We start from the raw sequence: 22,230 nt of genomic DNA on the forward strand, positions 1-22,230 counted from the left end.
CACGGGGATGAGAGGGGAGCCCAGCGCCGTCCTGGGGGTTGGCGGAGGTTTGGGATGGCAGCGGTGTCAACGCTTGCCACCTGTCCCCCCGCTCACGCCAGGGATGATGACAATACAAAGGCCCGTGGCCCTGTGCCCAGCACTGCTCCCACTGCCCTGGCATGGGGGGTTATTTATGGAGGTGCAGCCACTGCTCAGGGCCCTTGGTGGGCACTGTCCCGTCCAGTGTCCTGCCCAGGGTGCCTGGAGCTTCCACCAGGTCCGTGGATGTTGACCCCTTTAGCCTTCAACATCTGTCCCTGGGTGGGAGCAGTGGGTCTCTTCCATGGGAGATCCTAACCGATTTATGTGGCCAGTGGGACCTCTGGGTTGGCACAAGGAGCCTGCAAATTCCTTGGCTGAGGACGAAGAATCATCACTTGCCCTGAGAATTCCTCCCTGCCCCTGGGGAATCTGCTCCTCCAGCTGCCAACAGTATTCTCCATCTCAGCACCAAGCATCAGCATGGCCAGAGCTGGGCTCAGGGTTCACTGGGCTCCTGGGGGCTCTGCCCCTGGTGCTGGGTGCAGTTTCCCCTCCTGCTCCCTGCAGAGCCAAACATTCTCAGCCAAGCCCCTGCTCCCAAAATAGCGCCAGGATGATCTTGCCCTTTTCCCTGCCGCCCCCGGGCAAGGGTAAATGTCAGCCCAGGGCCACCAAAACACCCTAAGCCCCCCCAGGAAGGCAAATGGGGGGCGAGGGTTTCGTGCCAGTGCTGCAAGGACCCAGTTTGACATCCTGAGCGAGCACTCGGGTCACCAGCCAGGGTGTCCCGTTGCATCGGGGGAGGGGGCACCTGGGACAATGCAGGACCCCCTCTCGCAGACCTGCTGCTGCTTTTTATAACACCCCAGCTGTCCTCGGGAGCCCAAATAAGGCTGTGACCACTGGTAGCCCCCGGGATGCACAATGGGTCCCGAGAACAGACTTTTTGGGAAGGTGGGGAGGCGGGTCAGCCCAAGAAAGGCAAAGCCCCTGTGCTCGGCAGAGCTGATAAACGCTCAGTGGGGCTCAGGCAACACAGCTGCTCTATCCACCCACTGTCTGCCCTGCGTCCCGCTGCCCACCACTGCTGTGTCCCACCAAGGATGGAGGCCATCAAGAAGAAGATGCAGATGCTGAAGCTGGACAAGGAGAACGCCCTGGACCGGGCAGAACAGGCAGAGGCGGAGCAGAAGCAGGCGGAGGAGCGGAGCAAGCAGGTAGAGCAGACAGCCACAGCCCCCAGCCCAGGGGTGTTGGGGGGCGGCTTCTGCCTGTGCTGAGCCCAGACCCAACAGAGATTCTGCCTGGGGTATGAGGGTGCGACAGTCGCCACTATCCCATAGCTCAAGGGCACACCAAGGGCTGTCCCGGACTCGGTCCCTGACAGCTGGTGGGATGTGGCAAAGGGACAGACACTGTAGGGCAGAGCTGGTCCCAGGGATGGGGCAGGAGGGATGCCACGGGGCAGGGCTGAGCCTGGGATGGGGCAGGAGGGATGCCACGGGGCAGAGATGAACCTGGGATGGGGCAGGAGGGATGCCACGGGGCAGAGCTGACCCTGGGACGGGGCAGGAGGGATGCCACGGGGCAGAGCTGAGCTTGGGACGGGGCAGGAGGGATGCCATGGGGCAGAGCTGAGCTTGGGATGGGGCAGGAGGGATGCCATGGGGCAGAGCTGGTCCCAGGGATGGGGCAGGAGGGATGCCATGGGGCAGAGCTGGTCCCAGGGATGGGGCAGAAGGGATGCCACGGGGCAGAGCTGGTCCCAGGGATGGGGCAGGAGGGATGCCATGGGGCAGAGCTGAGCTTGGGATGGGGCAGGAGGGATGCCATGGGGCAGAGCTGGTCCCAGGGATGGGGCAGGAGGGATGCCACGGGACAGAGCTGGTCCCAGGGATGGGGCAGGAGGGATGCCACGGGACAGAGCTGGTCCCAGGGATGGGGCAGGAGGGATGCTATGGGGCAGAGCTGGTCCCAGGGATGGGGCAGGCAGGACTCTCTTGGGGCACCGGGGTTCAGAGTGGTGTCTACCTGTGGTGACACCACTGTCCTTCCAGCTGGAGGATGAGCTAGCTGCCATGCAGAAGAAGCTGAAGGGGACAGAGGATGAACTGGACAAATACTCTGAGGCGCTGAAAGACGCCCAGGAGAAGCTGGAGCTGGCAGAGAAGAAGGCGGCGGACGTACGTATGGAGTGCAGGGTGCAGGCTGAGCGCTGCCTTGCCCCCCTTCCTGGCGGAGCTGCAGCCCTTCCCCACGCCTCGGGGACACTGCAGAGTCCCTGTCCGGCTCAGTGTAGTCCCGGTAAAGCTGTGTAGGTGTCTAGGAGCAGAGAATGGCCCCGTGAAGGATGCACCCGGAGGGCAGCAGCCCATCAAGTGCGGGATGTGGGGTCCACGTGTCCCCAGGAAACTCTGAGTCACGGCTGGGGGTGGAGAAGCCGAGCTCCGAGGAGGAGGAGGAGGAGGAGGAGGAGGAGGAGGGGGAGCCCTCATCCCCCTGAGGGCGGAGGCTCATGGGCTGCACAGCCCGGCTATTGTTGTCGGCGGTTTCCAGGAAAACAATGGTGCGAGCGGTGCAGGGTTTCAGGCGGCGGCCGCTCTCCTGCCATCGCGGGCATGAGGCCCCGCTCATCACCTGTCAGACCTGGCAGTCCTTGCGGGGATGTCTCGGGCTCCAGTGTCAAAGCGATGCCCTTCTCTGGCGCTGAGAAGGCAGGAGCCGCCCTGGCCTCTCCCGCCGTGCCCGGGGGAAGCGCCTGAGCCCCAGCACAGCACTGGATTGCTCTCAGCTGGGAGCTCCAGAGCCCTGGGACATCTGTCACCCTGCAGCTTTGCTTGTAGGTCCCTGTCACCAGCCCTGCACTGGAATCGGCTTGCGTCAAGCGCAGCATTGCAAAGCTCTTGGGAGCTCTTTCCCTCCCTCACACCCTTCTTGCCTCCCGCTGCTCCTCGTTGGCGTTTTCTCTGCTGTCACCACATCCCCATTTGCTTCCTCGTGGATCCCTCTCTGTGCACCTGGAGCCCCTTTTCCCGTGGGGGTTCCCCAGTTTCCCCCGGCTCTGGGAAATGCAGGAGTTTTGCACCCTGGAGTGTTGAAAGGGCAGAGCTGCCTCCCGGGTGCTTCCAGCCCAGCAGAGCCCTTCTGATTCCCACCTCATCCCTGGAAACACGCTGCTCCTGCAGCATCTACCTGCCTGCCAGCCGAGGGTTTCACCAGCAGCCCGGAGCCTTTCCCTTCTACCCACGTGCTGAAGCACGGCTGAAAAGGCTTTGTGGGAAATGAGAATTACAGGGCTCCGTGATGCATTTATTGACCTCTTGGGGGGCTCCATGCCCCTCACGACACCGAGGAACACCGAGATCCCAGCTCTGACAAATGCTGATCTTGGTTATCTGCCCTGAGACAGGAGGGCTGTGCCTCGGCCCATTGGGATCTGGCACATGGAAACAAGCCTGGGTGGAAGGAGGGAGCAGGATCTGCTGCAGAGCTGTGGGCTCCTGGCCCCGGCAGAGCCTGGCCATTCTCCAGGGCTGGCCCCGGTGCCCAAGAGCAGCCCCGGGGCCGAACGGGCACGGAGCGGGGCGGGGGTGACGTGGGGCAGGGCAGGGAAACTCATGTGGATGCTCCGGGCTGGCCCTGTGACACGTAACGCCAGTCCCGGTGCCCCCACGGCCCTAGGACGGAGACATGTCCCCGTGGGACAGACACCGGCCCGGTGCCCGGTTCTGGCGTGTGCCCGTCCTACCGGGGCCGATCCCGGTGTGTGTCTGTCCCCTGCCCGGTGCCGGTGCCCCCATTGCCGCCGGTGCCGGTGCCCTCATTCCGGCCGGTCCCGGCCTCGATGCCCCCAATTCCACCGGTGCAGGTGCCCCCATTCCCGCTGGTCCCGGTCTCGATGCCCCCAATTCCGCCGGTCCCGGTGTCCCTATTCCCGCCGGTGCCCCCATTCCCGGTCTCGGTGCCCCCATTCCCGCCGGTCCCGGTCCCGGTGTCCCTATTCCCGCCGGTGCCGGTGCCCCCATTCCCGCCGGTCCCGGTCCCGGTGTCCCTATTCCCCCCGGTCCCGGTGTCCCCGCCCCGGGCGCGGCGGCCGCTCCTCATCTCCCCGGTAACGCGCCCGCGGGGCGAGGCGGAAGTGACGTCACTTCCGCCCGGCCGTTCCGGGCGCGGTCCCGGTGTCTGGGGGCGGCGGGGCAGCAGCGGAGGCACCGAGCATGGCCGGGGCCACCACCATCGAGGCGGTGAAGCGCAAGATCCAGGTGCTGCAGCAGCAGGCGGACGATGCGGAGGAGCGGGCGGAGCGGCTGCAGCGGGAGGTGGAAGCCGAGCGCCGCAACCGCGAGCAGGTAGCGGCGGGGCCGCCGCGCGGGGGCAGAGCCGGGCGGGCGGCGCGCCCGGCCCGGGGGTCGTTTGATGCCGAGCCGGGCCGAGCTGTCCGCTGGGACCGCGGCGCTTGCCCTGTGTCCGTGGCTCTGTGTCCTGTGGCCCGCGGTGCTGAGCAGACACCGAGCCCGCGGGGATCGGCCCTGTCGGTGTTCCGCTGCTCCCGGTGTCCCGGGCCGGGCCGGGCAGCGGGGACCCGGCCGGGGGCGGGGAGGCCCCGGCCATCTTGTGCGGCCCCGAGCCCGGAGCTGCTGGGTAAGATGGAAGCAGCGAGCGGCTCTCCGGGACCGGCCGGCGCAGCCCTGTGAAACTCCGAGCCCCGCATCCTGCCCGATCCCCCGAGACCGGCGGGGCGGGACGGGACAGCGCTGGGCGGCATTGCCTGGAAGGAGGGAGGGAGGAGGCAGGACAGCGGGATCTGAGCTGGCAGCGCCGGCAAGGCTGGGGACAGCCGTGAGGTGACACGGGCGGCACCTCAGGTGGCCTCGGGGGCCTGGGACACGGGCGAGGCTGGTGGCGTTTGGGAGACGGGGATTGGGGTGACACTCGCAGGTCCCTGCTGGAATCTGAGCATGATCTCGTTGAATTTGCAGTGGCTTTGCTGTGACTCCCTGTGAGTGCTCGAGCCTGTGTCGGTGACAGCGCTGTGGCTCTGCTGCCCAGGCCCGTGGCAGAAGCTCCTGCCACTCCCAGGCCTCAGTTGGCTCTTTCTTTGCAGCCACATAAGGAATTCTCCTGCAATAGCAGCGCTGTCATGGGGACAGGCGTGTATCTCCTGAATCTCCTTCTGAGGAGAGAACCAGTGCTCCCAGTATGGCACCCAGGGCTTGCCTGGCCCTGGGGAGTCCTCTTAAATATCTTGGGGGAGCAATGGTGAGTCCCGAAGGCCTGGATGAGCTTCTCACTTGATTTGTTGGGCTCCAGGTGCTCCCTGTTTCAGGGCTGCCTTCGTGAAGGAAGCTGGGAAAAACAGGAACATGCCACTTTTAGCAGGGGTGCCTGGAAGAGTCACCTGAAAGTGCCACCCTGTGCTCTGGGAGAGCCTGACAGTTTCATCTGTATCTAGAGAGGAGCAGCAGAACAGGAGATGTAAAGGCTCTTCTGCAGCAGGGGAGAGGCACTTCCTCAAAATTAAGGGTGGTTTTTGGGTGGGTTGAACACTGCCTGCAGGAAGCCAGGGCTAAGTGATGCAGTTCAGAGGGTCAAGAAGTGGAGGCCCAGCGTGCTGGTGTGTCTCCACTGCCTAGGAGATGGGAGGAGGAGGTTCTCCACCTCAACAGCTGGTAGCCCCGTTAACAGGGAAAACAGGGATAGATGGGTGTCAGGCAGTCTCCTTCCTAGTTCTGTGTAAGGTGTTGTGTTCCTATTCGGGCAGACCGCTTCCCCTTTCAGCAGGGTGGGCGTTGGCTCTGGGCACCGGAGGGGTGTGGGCTCCTCCAGAGCCGGGTGTGCCTGCCCGGGAGCTGCTCTGTGCCCTCCCAGCCTGGTCTTGGGGCCTGCCGAGGGTGCCTCAGTGCCAGTGGGGGAGCTTGGACAGCCCCTCTGGGAGCTGGACACAGCCGGCGTTGGGCCCCAGTGTAACACTGGCGCCTTTCATCACTCTGCTCCTCCCTCCTCCAGCACGGTGAGGAGCAGTGTGTGGGGAAGGATGCTTTGTTATGTGCAGCTGGGGTGTTTCGTGTTTGCCTGGCATGTGCCTGGGTGTTTGCAGAAGATCACAGTGCTGCCCTGGAATGGCTGCACTCCTGCTGGAGCCTTTGTAATCCTGTTGGGGAGCAGGATTCTGGGCTCGCCAAGGGGGCTCTGCTGGGGTGTCAGAGTCACTAAAACATCTGGGCTCCTGTGGGCTCTGGCTGCGGTTAAGGTGCATGTGGCTGTAAGCAGGGGCCTATCAGGTCATGCCCCCAGGGTCCCAAAAAGATTGCAAGTCTCTAGTTGACTGTTTAGTCTGGGTCTGATCCAGAAGAGGAGTGCCACTGAAGGGATTTTCCTCTTTGGCCTTGAGGTGCTTTGTTTTCAGCAGCACTGAAGGGCAGTTCCTGTCCTCTGTGTCTGCCCTGGCTGTGTTCTGACTCAATGCTGGAGCCAGCCACAAGGTGATGGCAGTGCTGTATTGCCTTCCTGAGCACGAGCAAGCAGCTCTGCCACAGAGTGATGAACTGAGCACAAAGCTGCATGCTCTGTTCCCCACCATCTCTGTTGCCAGCACAGTGCCATGAGGGCTGGCTTGTGGCCTCTTTGAGGGCTGACTAGGACATGGATTGCAGTGGCTGGGGGGGTGGGACGGCCTCTGATCTATGCCAGTTCTTTAAAGCCTCAGTCACATTTCTGGCAAATGTCTGCAGGCTGTCAGCTTCCCCAGCAGCTTCACCAGCTCCCAATGTGTATGACTAAACCAAGGCAGCTATTGCTGAGGAACAGCTTCCTCAACCTGTCTCAAGACTGGAGAAGGCTTTTGCTCCTTCTCTGGATTGTTAGTGAGTCACTGGGAGGAAGGAAGCCTCAAGCACTGCAGGGTCTCTGCTGGGGCTGTGGGCAGTGCATGACAAGCCCTGGGGCTGGGCAGCACCTGTGACCAGCCCAGCCTTTCAGCACCCAATACAGCCTGGCACATCCCTGAACGTGTTAATCCTTCTCACCTTGCTGGTGAGAGGGTTTGCCTCAAGCTCAAGTCCAGATCACACCAGTAAACTGACTCTGTGCTAAGTGGCAGCTGTCACCAGCTCTGGCGTGGTGGATAAACAGAGCTGTGATGAATGGCCTGGCAGGATCCTGGCAGCTGCAGAGGCAGCCCTTGGAGTAAGCCATCTCCCTGGTGTTTATGGCTCAAGCTGTCAGAGCAGTGCAGGCTGGCAGTGAGAAGCCTGCAGGAAGCTGCTGTGCAGGAAGTGTTGCAGAGCTGAGTGTGCTGCTTGCCTCTGGGAGAGTGGCTGAAGCATCCTGGGTTTGCTTTGGGCTTCTGTGTGCTGCTGCTGACCCCGTGGCAGATCTGAGCTGCTAAACCTGCACAGGCTGAGTACCTCCTCTGCTCCCTCCAGGCTGAGGCAGAAGTGGCATCTTTGAATCGCCGCATCCAGCTGGTAGAGGAGGAGTTGGACCGAGCTCAGGAGCGCCTTGCCACAGCTCTGCAGAAGCTGGAAGAGGCAGAGAAGGCAGCAGATGAGAGCGAAAGGTGAGCAAGAACTCCTGCTTGCACTCTATCAAACACTGAGGGTCCAGTGCCGTCAACATTTTGGGCTTCCCAGAGTGGGGGAGGAGATCCCACATCAAGGCTGGATGTGGGAGTTGGTACCTGTTTATGCAGAGCACTTTAAACAATGCAGATGAACCTGAGGCTGCTGATGGCTTTGAGTGTCCTGGAACCTGAGGCTGGGAAGTGCCATGTGCCAGCATGCATCCCCACCTCCTAAGGAGGAGAAATACATGGGTTCAGGGACACCATTGCCTTGGAAAGGTGGCTGCTGCTGGGGCAGCCTCTCTTCCATCTGCCTCTGCCAGCATGCTCCCTGACCTGGTATGTCATTCAGAGGGGAGTGGTCCACTTCCAGCTGTCTGGTGTGCTTCCTCCTGCACACACCTGAGCTGCCTGGCCCAGCTGGTGGCCTGCCATAAAGGCAGACTTGGCTCTTCCTGCATTCCAGATGGGGAAGTGCTTGGCTTGGCTGTGCCCAGTCCCTGAGACAGCTTGTTCTCAGCAGCACTGCACTTCCCTTGGCCTGGGAACCTGGTGATCAGTGAAGGAATGTTCCAAGGAATAGTTAATTCCAAGCAATTGAGGTTGCTGTATTCACATCAGCCCAGCAGCCTCTGCCTTCCTGTGCCACTTCTGCACTCAGAGGAATCATGGCATATTGGGAAGCACTGTGCCAGCAGGGCAGTGCTGTTAGTGCTCTGAAACTCATTGCACTGCTGGCTGGTCCCAAGATTTTTTTACACACTTTCCTTCCCTGTGCTTGCTTTTGGGCAGAGGCATGAAAGTTATTGAAAACAGAGCTCTGAAGGATGAGGAGAAGATGGAACTGCAGGAGATCCAGCTCAAGGAAGCCAAGCACATTGCAGAGGAGGCAGACAGGAAGTATGAGGAGGTGAGACCTTTGGGTGCTCTGGTATGACTGACCTGGGCCAGGAGAGTTGGGTCTCCTGCCTGCTAGCAGCAAACCTAGCAGCAGAGCCTGGCTCTTAGCAGAGCTACAGCAGTGCTCTGCTTGGCCAAAAGCTTCCTGCAGGCACTCCTTCCATTCACTGCTATGCAGAGCCTGAAGTGCAATACTGTCCTCCTTCCTCTTATCTGCTTCTCCTTTGCAGGTGGCTCGGAAGCTGGTGATCATTGAAGGGGATCTGGAGCGCACTGAAGAGAGAGCTGAGCTGGCAGAGTCGTGAGTAGCCTGCTTGCTTGCACCTGGCAGCTCTGCCTCTGCATGGGAACTAACACTGCATTGCTAACCTTGTTACACAAGGCCTGAAGCACAGGGTGGGTGTAGGTCTGCAAGGGAAAGGGATGAAAGCACTTCCCTCCTTGAGACAGGATTAGCTCCACCTAGGACATGCAGTTTGTGATGCCATTTGCCTTGGGTGGAGATGCTCTGCCCTTTGCATGGAGGCTGGAGAGCCTCCCTCTGCCAGCATTCACCAGCACTGCTTTGTGTGTGCAGTCACAAGATCATTCACCTTGCCACAGAGCACGGTGCTTGTCCTGAAGTGGCACAGGCCTCCTGGGCCAGGGGCTGAAGGGCCATATGGGGTGGCCAAGGGCAGAGCTGTGGCCTCTCCAAGTATTTGCAGTAACCTCTACAGGCTTCTGCACTGCTGAACAGAAATCTGGGCTTCCTCTGCTCAGAGCAGAGACACAAATCCTGGTGTCTGGGCCCCTTTCCTGTGTCTGGATGCTTGAGCTGATCCTGGAGGAGCTGGTCAGGGCCTTTCTGTGCTCTGGGCCTTGTCTAACACAGTTGGTGTGCACGCAGCAGCAGCAGCACTGTGCTTCCCGCCCAGACGTGCATGTTGTGACCATGACTTTTTTGTGTTTCCTCCCACCCCTTTTTTGCTCTGTGGTGGTGTGGTTTTGGTGCTCCTTTTGACCTTGCCCCTACCTGGCTTGTGCCCCTGTGTGACCGTCACTAACAGTCATTGCCGGGAGCTGCAGGAGCAGATCAGAGTGATGGACCAGAACTTGAAGTGTCTGTCTGTTGCCGAAAAAAAGGTACTAACCTTTCCCTTCTTGAACCATTAAACCAGAACTCATGTGGTCTCCTCAGTATGCTCCTCCCCTCAGCTTAACTGCGTCTCTCTCTCTCTCTCTCTCTCCTGGAACATTCTGTCTTCTCTGCCCATAAATATCCCTTTCTGAGTGGTGGTGGCTGTCCTCCTGTCCATCAGAACAGCTTCCCTCCATACAGCACACTAAACTCCTCCTTGGAGACTCAAAGTCTGGCAGAAACCTGTGTCCACATCTCACTGCTCAGCTCTGTGCCCCGTGCATGTGCTGGCAGAATACTTCAAACTTGAGCTCGGAGGCAAAAAGGGAACTTGCTTTCTGCACAGGTGCCTCAAAGCAGGGTCCTATCCAGTCTGATCTCAGACAGTCTCCTAAAGAACTTCCTGGTCTTCCCTGCACGTGGATTCACTTCTTGTCTCCTGTCTTTCCCTCCCACTTCTTCTTTTCCTTTTTTTCCCCCCTTTCCTTACAAAACCCCACAGTAAATGTTCCGAGCTGGAGGAGGAGCTGAAGAATGTCACCAACAATCTCAAGTCTCTTGAGGCTCAGGCTGAGAAGGTAGGGCTGCCTGTCCCAGGGCCAGAAACATTGCTGTTGTGCTAGGAGGGTGTGTAAACAGCAGAGCACCCACTGGGGTGGAAATGATTCAACTGCAGTCTTAAGCAAGCCAGGAGCGCTGTGCCTGCTCTGCTGGGAGGGCTGACATACTTCATTGGAGGGCTGTGGGAACTGGGGTGCAGGAAGCCTGGCTGCCCTTCCCTGCCTTGGGGCAGCCTCAATCAGCCAGGATGTGTAAGCTGTTAAAATGTTAAGATGAGAATTTCTCTGCATCCAAGTTTGTGTTCCATGCATGATGTGAGACTTTCTGCCTGACCCGGTCCTGCTGGACTTGGGTGAGGATATGAACAGCTCCCAGTTGGAAGGTTCTGTTGGCATGTGTGCTGCAGTGAGGAGTTCATGTTGCCCTCTGTAGTGTGGGCTCTGTGGAGAGGGAGGTATCTGGGGCTGCTGACTGCTGACTCCTTTTCCACAGTACTCTCAAAAAGAGGATAAATATGAAGAAGAGATCAAGATTCTGACTGATAAACTCAAAGAGGTGAGTGACCAGGATGGCCCAGCTGGGTGAGCTGGCCTCAGCTTGGCTGGGGAGAGATGTGAAGGGTGGGAGACTCCATGTCCTTGAGCTGATTGATGCCCTTTGCTGTAGAGCTGTTGCACTAATGGCTCATTTCTGTCTGGCAGGCAGAGACCCGTGCTGAATTTGCTGAACGCTCTGTAGCCAAGCTGGAGAAGACCATTGATGATCTGGAAGGTACATTCTGGGGATAGGAAACCAAAGAATATGTGTTGAGTGAGAGGCTAAGGAGGGCTATCTCTGAGGTGGCTGGAGAGTGCAGAGACTGCTGTGCTCCTCATTCCTTGGACCATAACTCCAATGTGAGGCTGGGCAAGAGTCCTGCCCTGTGCCTCTGCTCTGCAAACAGTTCCTTGGCTGTGCTGCAGCAGGTCTCGAGCTGATCCAGACATCTGGCCTTACCTAGATAGCTGGTGTATTTTGGTAGTGATGCCCTCAGGAATGTAACTAAATCCCTGTGCTCCAGCTTAATCCAAATTATTTAGGAGTGGTATAGGGAAGGAACACCTGAACTTGTAAGAATTGGTCACAGTAAGACCCTTGTGTGCAGAAGGTCATGCATGTGCTGGCTACTGCAAGTCAACCACAGGAGTCAGTGAGTGTTGAAACAGCCCCCATGAAGACTCAGACTCCCCAGTGTGAGTCCTGAATCAAGGTTAAATCTCCAGCAGTGCAGTCCATGGGACAGTCAGCCTGTGCCAAGGGTGGGTTCCTTTCCTCCTCTCATTCCTTCACACAGTTCTTCAGGAACACTCCTGAGGCCACCCATGACAGAGCCTTGCCCCAAGCCACAGAAGGAGAAGGTTTCAGCTGCCTCCCTTCAATCTGGGACTGTGGCCAGATTCTTCTATGGACTGCTGTGGCTGGAGTGGTGGTGCTGGTAAACCAAGACCCTTACAGGTCTCCTACCTTGGCCACAGGTGTGCCTTTGTGGTCTTTTATTTCCAGTTCTTAGAGATACAAAGCACCATCCTACTGTCTGGAGTCACTCTGGAGGCTTATCTAGAAATAGCAATGGTGTCAGCTGAGCTGTTCCAGAACTGCAGCCAAGCAGCAATCTGAGCCACCTCATGATCCAGGACAAGCTTTTATTTGGAACTGCAAAAAGTCCTCCAAGTCCCTGCATGCTGCCCTTGAAACCTGTTGATTGAGAGTTGGCTCTGGTCTACAGCCTTGCTGCTGAAATGAACTAGCTTAGGACAGCTGACAAAGTTCCCCAGGCTCTGCAAGCCTGTTAACAGCATGCCCAGCTGTACTGCAGCCCAGGCAGCCAGAGCTGGAGGAGGCTGTGCCAGCTCTGCAGGGCTCAGGGATGTGTCAGCACAGTCCCAGGCCCGCCCCTCCCTGGAGGTGGGAGCTGCCTGTCTGCTCCATTATCTGATGGAGAGCTCTGGTGTGGCCAGTCTGCTCCCCCCTCACTGCTACCTGCAGGATTGGAATTTCCTCTGATGCCCAGCTCTATTACATGACTGACTTCTCCCAAGCCAGTCTTTGCACTGAGACACAGGTGAGAACAAAGCACCTCAATTATCAGTGCTCTCCTTAGGTGTAACAAGCTTCTCCCTAAGTGGATGGAGTTGCCTTTCCTGCTGCTCCTCCTGACACTGGTTCCTGCTGACCTAGCTGGACAGCTTGTTTTTACAAGGTGATGTTGTTTGAGTGCTTGGCTCTGCTGCCCTTGGAGCTGGATTGCAATCCTAAAAGGCACTTGTGGGTCATTCAGTCCTCAGGCTGCTGGAACCCTCCTGCTCATGGCTGGGGATGAAGACAGAGTCGTGATGGCTCCACATCTAACTTCATTTTCTTCTGTTTGTGAATCCCATCCTGCTTTTCCTGCCCCAGAGTGTTGGAAGAACTCCTTTGCCTTCCCTCATTATTTTCCTTTTGTTCTCCTCCTGAACTCTTCTAGATGAGCTCTATGCCCAGAAACTGAAGTACAAAGCAATTAGTGAGGAACTGGACCACGCCCTGAATGACATGACTTCCATGTAAATATGAGCTGGCTGGTGTTTGCCTCTCGCTTCAGCAGCCTGGAGTGCCAGTGCTTGCTTGGTTTGCTGTGGTTTCCATAGTTGGAGAGTTGATGGCTCTGTGCTGTCCAGGTTACTTCTACAGATCTGCCCAAGGTGCCCCAGCATGCTGTCCTCTAACTCTAGGTCCTTGTGGTCTGCATGTGTAACCAAGTGTTGTGCTGGCCTGGAAGGGTTCTGACTTCAATTCCAGTGCAATTCCCATTCCCACTGGGAAAGGCTTTCTCAGGAAACGTGGCTTTGTCATCTGCTGGAGCCACTGGGCCATGGTCTCAGGATTCCTTCTGGAAGAGGCTGTGGATAGTGCTCAGGTGGATTCCTTTGGAATTGCCACAACAATGAGATGGGCCGGATCATGAACTGATCTGTGGAAGTAGCTGAACTTGTGTGTTTCTGCAACTTTGCTCCTCAGCTTTGTGTTCAGATCTGCAGTGGGTGCTGCTAACAACTGCTCTGTCTGGTCCTTGCACTAACCCAGGAGGGGCCAGGTCCTCACCCCGTAGAGAAGAGCCTTAACATGAGTGTCCCTGAGTTCCCTAAGCAGAGTTTGCTGTGCACAAACACTGAAGCTTCTCTTAAAATTAGTGTCTCCTTCTGTCTCACACAGATAAGTCTTGTGATTCCAAACTCCACTTTGGATTTGTCTCTCTGCTTGGTGGCTTGTTCTGCATCTGCACCCGGCATTCACGCTCTCCTCACCTCACTCTGAATTCCAGTACCTGTTTCCAGTTACTGTGCCCAGGGCATCCCTGGGAATGGCTGCTGTAAAGATGCAGCAGCAGCAGCCCCCCAGTTGTGCTGCACTTGCTCCCAGACAAAGCTCCCTCTGTGTGACCTGGTGTGCCAGACACAGCCTGCTCTGAGGGGCTGCCCTTTCCCTGTCGGGGAGCTGGGAGGATGTTGTTCTCATCTGCATATCTTGCGTGGAGCCATAAAGCTCTTTTTGTATTTCTCTTGCCTCTTGCTCGAGCATGATGTCACCTTTTTTAAGGAAAACAGTTCCTGTATAAATGGCTGTTGCTTTTGAGAAATGGGTTTTTAGTGACCACTTGCTGCTTTAGAGTAACCCTTTCAGCATTGCCTTCAAACCTGTGTCACCCTTGGTGGAGCACAGACCTCACTAGCATGCTGGATTTTTCTTTGAGGTGTGTTACTGGCTCCTGCAGACAGGGCCTGTGGGGTCAAACAGGAGGTTGGGGGTTGCAGCAGGAGGCCCTGGAGCTCTGCCTGACTGAAGACACTCCTCATTCCTGCCTGCTTTGGACTGTTCACCAGCACCAGCTGCCAAATGCTGGTTTGCAGTGGGAGGTCACACACCTGATAGTCATTAGCCAGGGTTTGGAAGCCAATAAATACTGTGTGAGCTCTGGCTGGTCTCCACTGGGACAGAACTGGTTGAGTGTGCAGTGATGCCTGTGCCAGGGGGAGGGTTGTATGGCCTCTTGCTTCAGGAATGAGAGGGCATTGCAGCAGGGCTGTGAGCATCTGAGCCAGGGAATTTTTGCAAAGCCCTCCCCTCCTTGTGCAGGGCTGAGGGCTGCAGGATCCTCCTGGGAGCGTGGCATGGAGCTCCCCACTGAGCACTGAGCACTGCCCCTGGCCTGTGGGTGCCTGGCCTGTGTCACCACTGGTGCTGTTGCTAGTTGAGCTGGTATGATAAACACTGGTCAGCCTCTCCAAACAGTATGTGCTGCCTCGTGGTGGTTGGTCAAATACTTTTTCCTTTCTGGATTGGTTCATCTGCCCCAGAGCCCGAAGAGCCCTTCGTGAGCAGAGTGCTGGAGACATGGGACACTTCCCGTGGCTTCCTCAGGTTTGTGCCCTTCTGCTCTCCACGTGAAGCACTGGCTGGCAGGACAGTCTGGGCATACTCACCTGTCCCACTCTGTCTTTGGTGGCAGGTCTGGGTGGGGAAGGGAGGGAGCACTCAAGCAACGTCAGAGTGTGGTCTGACTCTCCTGGGATGTGGGGCAGTAGCTGTGCCTCGTAAGCACAAAGCAGGAACCCAGAACTCTTCAGTAACCCAGCTGCAGCTGGAGTTGGGGATCTGGATCCTGTGGGAGGGCAGGGCTTTTGTAAATGTGAAGGTTTCCAGTCCAGTGGTCATTGTCAGCTCTTAGGACAACAGGGATGCCATCATTGTCTGTCAGAATCTGAAGGGAGAGTGTCAGAGGTGGACCAGGTTCTGATCAGGGGTGCCCAGCAGTAGGACAGGCAACACATAGAAACTGATGCCCAGGAAGTTCCAGCTGAATATGAGGAAGAATTTCTTTCCTGTGTTGGTAACTGAGCACTGAGCAGATTGCCCAGAGATGGTGTGAAGATATTCCAGAATGATTGGGACACAGTCCTGTGTGATGTGCTCTGGGACAGCTCTGCTTGAGCAGGGAGGTTTGACCAGATAACCCCCAGTGGTCCCTGTCCATCTCACAGGAGTGATTTTCACTGGCTGGGAGGTGGCAGCCTGCCCTTGGGGAGTGCCTCTCCCCTCACAGGGAGGTCTGGCTGCTTCCTCACTTGCTGTGGGGAGCTGGTGGCTCTGCTCTGCTCAGTGGTGTTCCCAGGAATGTTATCTAGGGCTGGGCTGTGGCAGGTTCTTTCCCACTCATCTGGAAGGAATCCACTGGGTGGTGGATGGGTATGTGGGTGGGTGATGCAATGGTTACCCTGGGAGGTTTGGGAGACATCTGGTCTGACTGGATTGCTGGGCTTGTGCAGGCTGGTTCCTGTGGGCTGTGCTGTGATGGGGGAGTGCTGCAAACACAGGTTAACTGTCCAGGAGGGCCAGGTCCTGGGGCTCCCCACGTCCTGGGGCTCCCTGAGTGGCAGGGAGAGCTGGTGAGGCTGCCCTGGGGCTGGCAGAGAAGGGGGCAGGCCAGACATGGCATAGCTGCTGCAGACCTGGGCAGGTGTTCTGTGTGCAGAAGCTGTTCCTGAAGTCTGGGAAGTTTAGTTATGCTGAACTCCAGTCTGCTGCCTTGTGTGGGTGAATCATCAGGACCCTGTACACGAGCAGGAATGTTTGCTTGGAAGCTGTGAGGTGTTGCACCAAGTCCTGCTGAGCACAGTCACTCTCATCCTCTGCCCTCAGGAGACCCAGGAGCAGCCTGGATCACCTGGTTCTGGGGAACTGGCCCTGGGGCTGCTCAGAGCCAGTGTGAAGCCAGAGTCCCTCACAGGCAGTAGGAGCTGTTGTGCAAGGCATGGGCCAGGGTGCTGGTGCCCACAACTTCCCTCAGCTCCCAGATTGTGGTAGGACAAAAATCACTGGCTTCTTTGCCTGTGCCTTGGTCCCTTGGTGGTTTTACAGAGGGGACAATCACTCAGCATTGCTGCCCTGTCCTACAGAGTGGGGTGCAGTTAGAGCAGGTGCTGAGGACTGAGAGAAGCTGAGGGTGAAGCTGAGTTGAGCTTCCCCCTCTCTGTGCAGGTGTTACACTGGAGGGACTGGGCTCAGACTGGGGAGGGCTTTGGCTGCTCCATGTGAACTACTCCGCTTTCTGCAATTTTACCCAGCCAGGTCTTGGTCAAGAGCAAAACATTCTGAGATTGGAAGCAATGAGGGAGGGTGTAGCTCCCCTTCAGAGGGGGCCTGAGTGTCCTGGGACCTCCTAGGACAAGGATTAGAGGGGAAGCCCAAGGCCAAGGCTGTGCTCCAGGCTCACTCCTCCCATCCCACTGTGTCACTGCAGGTGGTGCTGGTCGGGTCTGCCAGTCTCTAAGGTGGTGTGTGAGGTTTTATCACTGCCTGGAATTTCCCTAAGTGCAGGAATTGGAGCTGCCAGGCTGGGAGGGCTCTGCCCATGCAAATGAGCAGGGAGAGATGCTGAATGTGTTCTCTGTAGGGGCTGGTTGTGGCTGACAGGCTGTGTGGCCAGACTGAGAGGGGACAGATCCTGGAAAGGGACCAGACATGCTGATGGGCATGAGAGCTTGGCATGAGCCTGGAGGGTGTGTGTGGCTGCTGGAGCTCTGTGGGGCTGGAAGGACAGGGACTGGAGAGGCCACAGCTGCAGAGGCAGTGGCAGCTTGTGTTGTTCTGGGCAGATGTAAAAGAGGATGCTGTGCTCCAGAAGTCCCTCTGCCCTGTCCCTGAAGCAGCTGCTGCCCCTGGTCCTGTCTGGGTTGTCAGTGTGGCCCCAGGTGTGTTCTCAGGGGAGGGTCCTGCAGGCCAGGGGTGAGATGTTGTGATCCTCAGTGCTGGTGTGCATGTCCTGCTGTTCAGCCCTGTCAGTGCCATGGCAGTGTGGCTCCTCTGGAAGCTGTTCCTGGTGCAGCTGTGGCAGGACTCATTCCTGCAGTGTGCTCCACAGGCTTAAAGCACATCCCACATCTCTGGCCTTGCTGGGGTCCAGCCCAGCCCTGCCTGCAGGCTCCTTTCTGCTGTCTCTTCTTCCTTCCTTTGCCTTTGCACCTCTTTGGCAACACTTTCACTTCTGCCCACACTCGGCTCCCTCTGTGGTCTTTCTGAGCTGAAGCACAAGTCAGAGAAAGACAAACCTTTGGGAATAGCCCAGCTGTCCTCAGAAGCACACATTATGGAGACAGCTTTTTTGATGTGCTCATCTTGGTGCTCTACTAACGTTCCCTTTCTCTCTCTTGCTCTTGTTCCCTGCCTGTTGCTGCTGCAGAGTGCCTGTACAGCCAGCTTGAGAAAAACCAGCTGCTCTCTAACGAGCTGAAGCTAACGCTGCATGATCTGTGGGACTGACAAGGGCCCACTAATCCATTAAACCAGCTTATTCCCACCACCACTGCTGAGGACCACAGTGAAATCTGATCATTCACACTGGCTGACTTGCCAGTTTTATGCAATTGCTGCTTTTTAATGAGGCACTTGGATTTATCCTGTAATTTATTTAAGGTTTTTTTTTTTAATATATAAAGGAAACCTCTATTCTTAGTGAAGTCACCCGCAGACTTGGCTGGTTTTTGAGCAGTCTTGTTTGGTTGTCTAGGGGGTCCAGCCTGGCTCTTCCATGGAACCAGAATAGCTGCACCCCCCCAAATGAGGGGTGGGGTGAAGTTAGGTCTGCTTGAAGCTGCCTGTCAAGTGCTACAACTTAATTTACTATTAGCTGGACGACTGTAGGATTTCCTGGTGCATGGAGCAATGGCTTCTACCAATAAATGACTGACCTTGTGGTCTGTAAGACACTGCACCCCTGTAGTACATTCCTGCCTAGGGGAGTCCTAGCTGAGAGCGTTTGGGGGCAGCAGTGGCTCCCCAGGCCTGACCCCCGTGCAGATACTGAGCCTGAAATGGGCTGGGAAAGCTCCCAGACCTCCTGAGAGCAAGTGCCAAAATGCACAGCCTGGAGCTGTGTCCAGGGAGAGCTGTTGTGTCTCTGTGCACAGTTTCTGGCCCTGGGGGTTGGGAGTGGCTTTGGGGCTCTGCCTGTTCCTAAAGGACATTTCCCTACAGCCTGTGTGCCCAGCCTCCCAGCGTGTGGATGTCTGCAGTGACATGGGTGGGCTCACCTTTGGAGTAAAGCCCACTTAGAGCACTAGCTGCTGATCTGCTCTCCTCCTGCCTTAAGGAACATGTGAGAATTGACTGCACAGCTGCCTGTAGTGTTGGGCAGGTGCAGCTCCCTCTCCTCACTCTGCTGGCACTGCCCCACTCCAGGCTGGGGTCTGCTCCCTGCTGCTGGGCTTGGCATCCCTGCCCTGTGCTGGGGGGAAGAGGGGCACAACCAGCTCCACTTGCAGGGGGTGGTTTTCAAGTGTGTGTTGCTCTTGGGTGCCTTGCTGGGCCACGTGTGTCAGCTGGGGAGGTGTGAAGCCCTGGGAGGAGCTGCCTGCATGTGGAGCACTGCCTGGAGCTTTGACTGGAGGTGCACCATGGCCACACTGAGTGGGAGCACCAGCAGTGAGAGAGGCAAGGGCTGCCCCCAGCCAGGGACCCCAGAGCTGCCCCCAGCCAGGGACCCCAGAGCTGCCCCCAGCCAGGGACCCCAGAGCTGACCCCAGAGCTGCCCCCAGCCAGGCTCTCCAGAGCTGCCCCCAGCCAGGGACCCCAGAGCTGACCCCAGAGCTGCCCCCAGCCAGGCTCTCCAGGGCTGCCCCCAGCCAGGGACCCCAGGGCTGCCCCCAGCCAGGCTCTCCAGAGCTGCCCCCAGCCAGGCTCTCCAGAGCTGCCCCCAGCCAGGCTCTCCAGAGCTGCCCCCAGCCAGGGACCCCAGAGCTGCCCCCAGCCAGGGACCCCAGAGCTGCCCCCAGCCAGGCTCTCCAGGGCTGCCCCCAGCCAGGGACCTCAGAGCTGCCCCCAGCCAGGGACCCCAGAGCTGCTCCCAGCCAGGCTCTCCAGTCCAGGATTGCTCTGGCAGCGTGTGGGGAAGGGCTGGCACAAGCTTTCTCTGCAAAAGATTCTGGCTTGCTCAGTGCTGGTTGGTAACTCTTGACTCTTGCTCCCTGCCAGATAAACTGAAATCCACCAAAGAGGAGCATCTCTGCACGCAAAGAATGCTGGACCAGACCCTGCTAGACCTGAACGAGATGTGATGGATCCCTGCCACTGCCTCTGCCACGTGCTGCCAGCCCAGCTGCTGCTGCCCTCTAACCCTGGCACCAGAGTTTACTTGCTGTTGCCAACTTGACCAAACACAAATCTCCTTTGTTCCAGGGTTAGAGGCCACCAGGTTGGGCAGAGCTTCAAAACAGCATCATTAAGGGAAGAAAACAATGCAATAATGTTTGGAGAGCATGTTTGAGATGTACACATTTTGTAACTACCTTTTTTGTAGCAACCATTGTAAACATTCCAAATAACTTGTGAGGCTGGTGAGCTACACTTCAAAGCTCTTGGCTTTAAAATTTGGTATTAACCTTGTGTTAATCGGCTCTGGGCCACCCTGCTTTGGCAGGGCAGGAAATGGAGATGATGGTTCTGGCTGTGAGAGTAGCCAGGCTAGGGATGAAAGCCTGTTGGGAAAACTTCCTTTCCAGGAGCTGTTTGCCAAAAGCACAGTTCAGTTTTTCAGCTTTAAGGTAACTCTGTGTTAGGAAGGAACAACTCGAGTGAAAGGCATCTTTATTTTGGGTTTGGTGTTTTTTTTTTTTTTATTTTAAGCCAAGCTGTCAGAACAATTGAACCAATTGAACCTTCACAGGGATTGTGTCCCTTCCCCTCTACACCTGAAGGGCTTAGAGAAGCCACTGTCCCTGTAACCCATTGCTACCCTGGGGCTGACTTTGCCTTCACTAAGTGCTGATGCACCAAGCTTCACTGCTCATCACCGGGTTACACTTAACAGCTTAAGTACAACAGCCTTGTGTTCTTGGAGAAGTGTTTTTGCCTACCTGGAGGGAGGGAGCCAGGCCTTCCCTCCTGCCCAGGACTGCTCTTACTGTCTTAATTGAGTCCAAGCCATCTTGCTGTGCATTGCTGGTGTGTCGTGGCTGTGAGGTGAGTGTGGCAGCGTGCAGCTTGTGGTTGGAGCATGCTGCTTGGTTGTAGCAGTTTTTGGGGCCAATCTGGAGACAAAAACCCTATCCAGTGTTTTGATACTAAATTGAAAAATTGTGTTACTGTCTTTTGAAATAAAAACTGATCCCTCCACACGGCTGCTGGCTGCAGGGCTTTACTTTGTGGAGGGTGAGGGTGGGGATGAAGAGTGGTGTACATGCCTGTGCCCTGGTGGTGAGGCCAGGCAGAGGGTGAGCAGCACTTTCCAGGGCAGGAGATTGCCTGCATGGGACTCCTCTGCTGCTGGCTGGCTTTTCTCACCTTGGAGTGTTTGGATCCAGGAATTAGTTGTCAAATGATTTGGATACTTGGAGGATGAAGAATGAGAACACTTCTGCTTCAGCCCCTGATTCCTGCCCAGAAGAGTTTTACAGTGACCACTGCTGCCTGTCCTCTGTCCCTCACTGAAATCTGGACTCTGGCAGCAGGAGATGTGTCTGCTACAGAAATCAGCATTGCTGCCACTCATTGCTCTGGGACAAAGCAACTTGCAGGTTTCCAAGCCAATTTAGGAGTGCTTCTACTATTAATTCCCAGATTAATAATTTTTAAAAATGGAGTTGCATTTCTTAATGAAAACCATGTTACCAAGTTATTGATGGTTCTGGGGAGCAAACCTCGTGTTTTATTTCAGGTTTCACCATCTGCACAGGAGACAGGAGGAGGCTGGAACTGAGGCTGTGTGTGGTGGCCATGTAAGTTTATGACACCAAAGTGTATTTATCTGATGGGAATGTGTGTTTACTTGACAACGAGCAGCTGCCAAATGGAGTGCTATGGGTAATTGTGCTACAGATTTTAGCACTAATAAGGAAATGAGAGAGTGGGAAGGGACTTAACCCTCGCTGTGATGTTATCTCTGTCTCTTCCTCACACACAATTCTGTTCCCATATATTCACAAAAATCCTCTGTGTGACAAATCACTACAGAAATGCAAAATTCTGGGAGTATTTTTGGAAAGTGCACTGGGTTTTCCTTGGAAGGGAACACACTGTCCACTGATTTCTGCCAATCCACAGAACCTGAGAATAACTCAGCATTGTAAAAGAGAACTGTTTTCTGTTCTGCAGGTAAGAGGCAAAGGTGGTAGTAATTTTCTTCAGCTTTTTTTTCTCTAATGCCTCAGATATATGATAACACTATTGTTCACATCTGTGTGAAAGAAACTGCTCTGTGCCATATGGTTATGCCATATTTCATGGAGTTCAAAGACTCACAGACTGCTTTGGGCTGGGAGGGACCTTAAAGATGAACCCATTCCACCCCTTTGCCATGGGCAGGGACACCTCCAATAGACCAGGCTGCTTCAGGTCCCTGCACATTTCCAGGGATGGGGCAGCCTGCACCAGGACCTCACCACCCTCACAGGGAACAATTTCTTCCCAATATCCCATCTATCCCTGCCCTCTGGTATTTGGAAGCTGTTTCCCCTCGCCCTGCACTCCAGGCACTTGTCCAAAGCCCCTCTCCAGCTTTGTTGGAGCCCCTCTAAGCCCTGCAAGGGGCTCTAAGGTCTCCCCAGAGCCTTCTCTTCTCCAGGTGAGCACCCCCAGCTCCCAGCCTGTCTCCAGCAGCTCCTCGTCCCTCTGTGCTGGGCCCCAGGGCTGGAGGCAGCTCTGCAGGTGGGGTCTCACCTGGGCAGAGGGGCAGAACCCCCTCCTCTATCTGCTGCCCGTGCAGGGGATCAGCCCAGCACGGTGTTGTCTTTCTGTGCCCTGTGCAGCGTGTGGGGCTCAGGGGCTTTGCCTGGGAGCTCCTGGGTCAGTGCCCTGGGTCCTGGCAGGTACATTTAGAAAACTTAGAGAATACAGAATCTCCTGAGCTGGAAGGGACCCACAAGGAGCACGGAGACCAAATCCTGGCCCTGTGAGGACACCCCAAGAAGCTCCCCCTGTGCCTGGGAGCATTGTCCAAACCTTGTGCAGCCTTGGAGCCGTGGTTCAGTGCCTGACCACCCTCGGGGTAAAGCCT

The 22,230-nt window shown here is 56.7% G+C and overlaps 1 protein-coding gene across 20 annotated transcripts; it reads left to right on the top strand.

Moving 5' to 3' along the window:
• The first annotated feature begins 1,048 nt into the window (after positions 1 to 1,048).
• TPM3 (tropomyosin 3) lies at positions 1,049 to 20,356 on the top strand. Of its 20 annotated transcripts, none has more exons than XM_056510712.1 (11): positions 1,049 to 1,241; positions 2,082 to 2,207; positions 7,449 to 7,582; positions 8,378 to 8,495; positions 8,716 to 8,786; positions 10,108 to 10,183; positions 10,659 to 10,721; positions 10,868 to 10,937; positions 12,670 to 12,748; positions 14,540 to 14,603; positions 18,216 to 18,335. In XM_056510712.1, the coding sequence occupies exons 1-11, from the start codon at positions 1,128 to 1,130 to the stop codon at positions 18,291 to 18,293; spliced, it is 993 nt and encodes a 330-aa protein (XP_056366687.1). In that variant the 5' UTR covers positions 1,049 to 1,127; the 3' UTR covers positions 18,294 to 18,335. The 20 variants fall into 20 exon arrangements, with proteins under 20 accessions (XP_056366687.1, XP_056366686.1, XP_056366702.1 ...); XM_056510711.1 differs by lacking the exon at positions 10,108 to 10,183 and adding an exon at positions 9,535 to 9,610 and having other exon boundaries at positions 1,090 to 1,241; XM_056510718.1 differs by lacking the exons at positions 14,540 to 14,603; positions 18,216 to 18,335 and adding an exon at positions 13,398 to 14,159 and having other exon boundaries at positions 1,095 to 1,241.
• Positions 20,357 to 22,230: the final 1,874 nt, after the last annotated feature.

The sequence above is a fragment of the Oenanthe melanoleuca genome, chromosome 25 (assembly GCF_029582105.1).
Source record: "Oenanthe melanoleuca isolate GR-GAL-2019-014 chromosome 25, OMel1.0, whole genome shotgun sequence".
Classification (NCBI taxonomy): Eukaryota; Metazoa; Chordata; class Aves; order Passeriformes; family Muscicapidae; genus Oenanthe; species Oenanthe melanoleuca.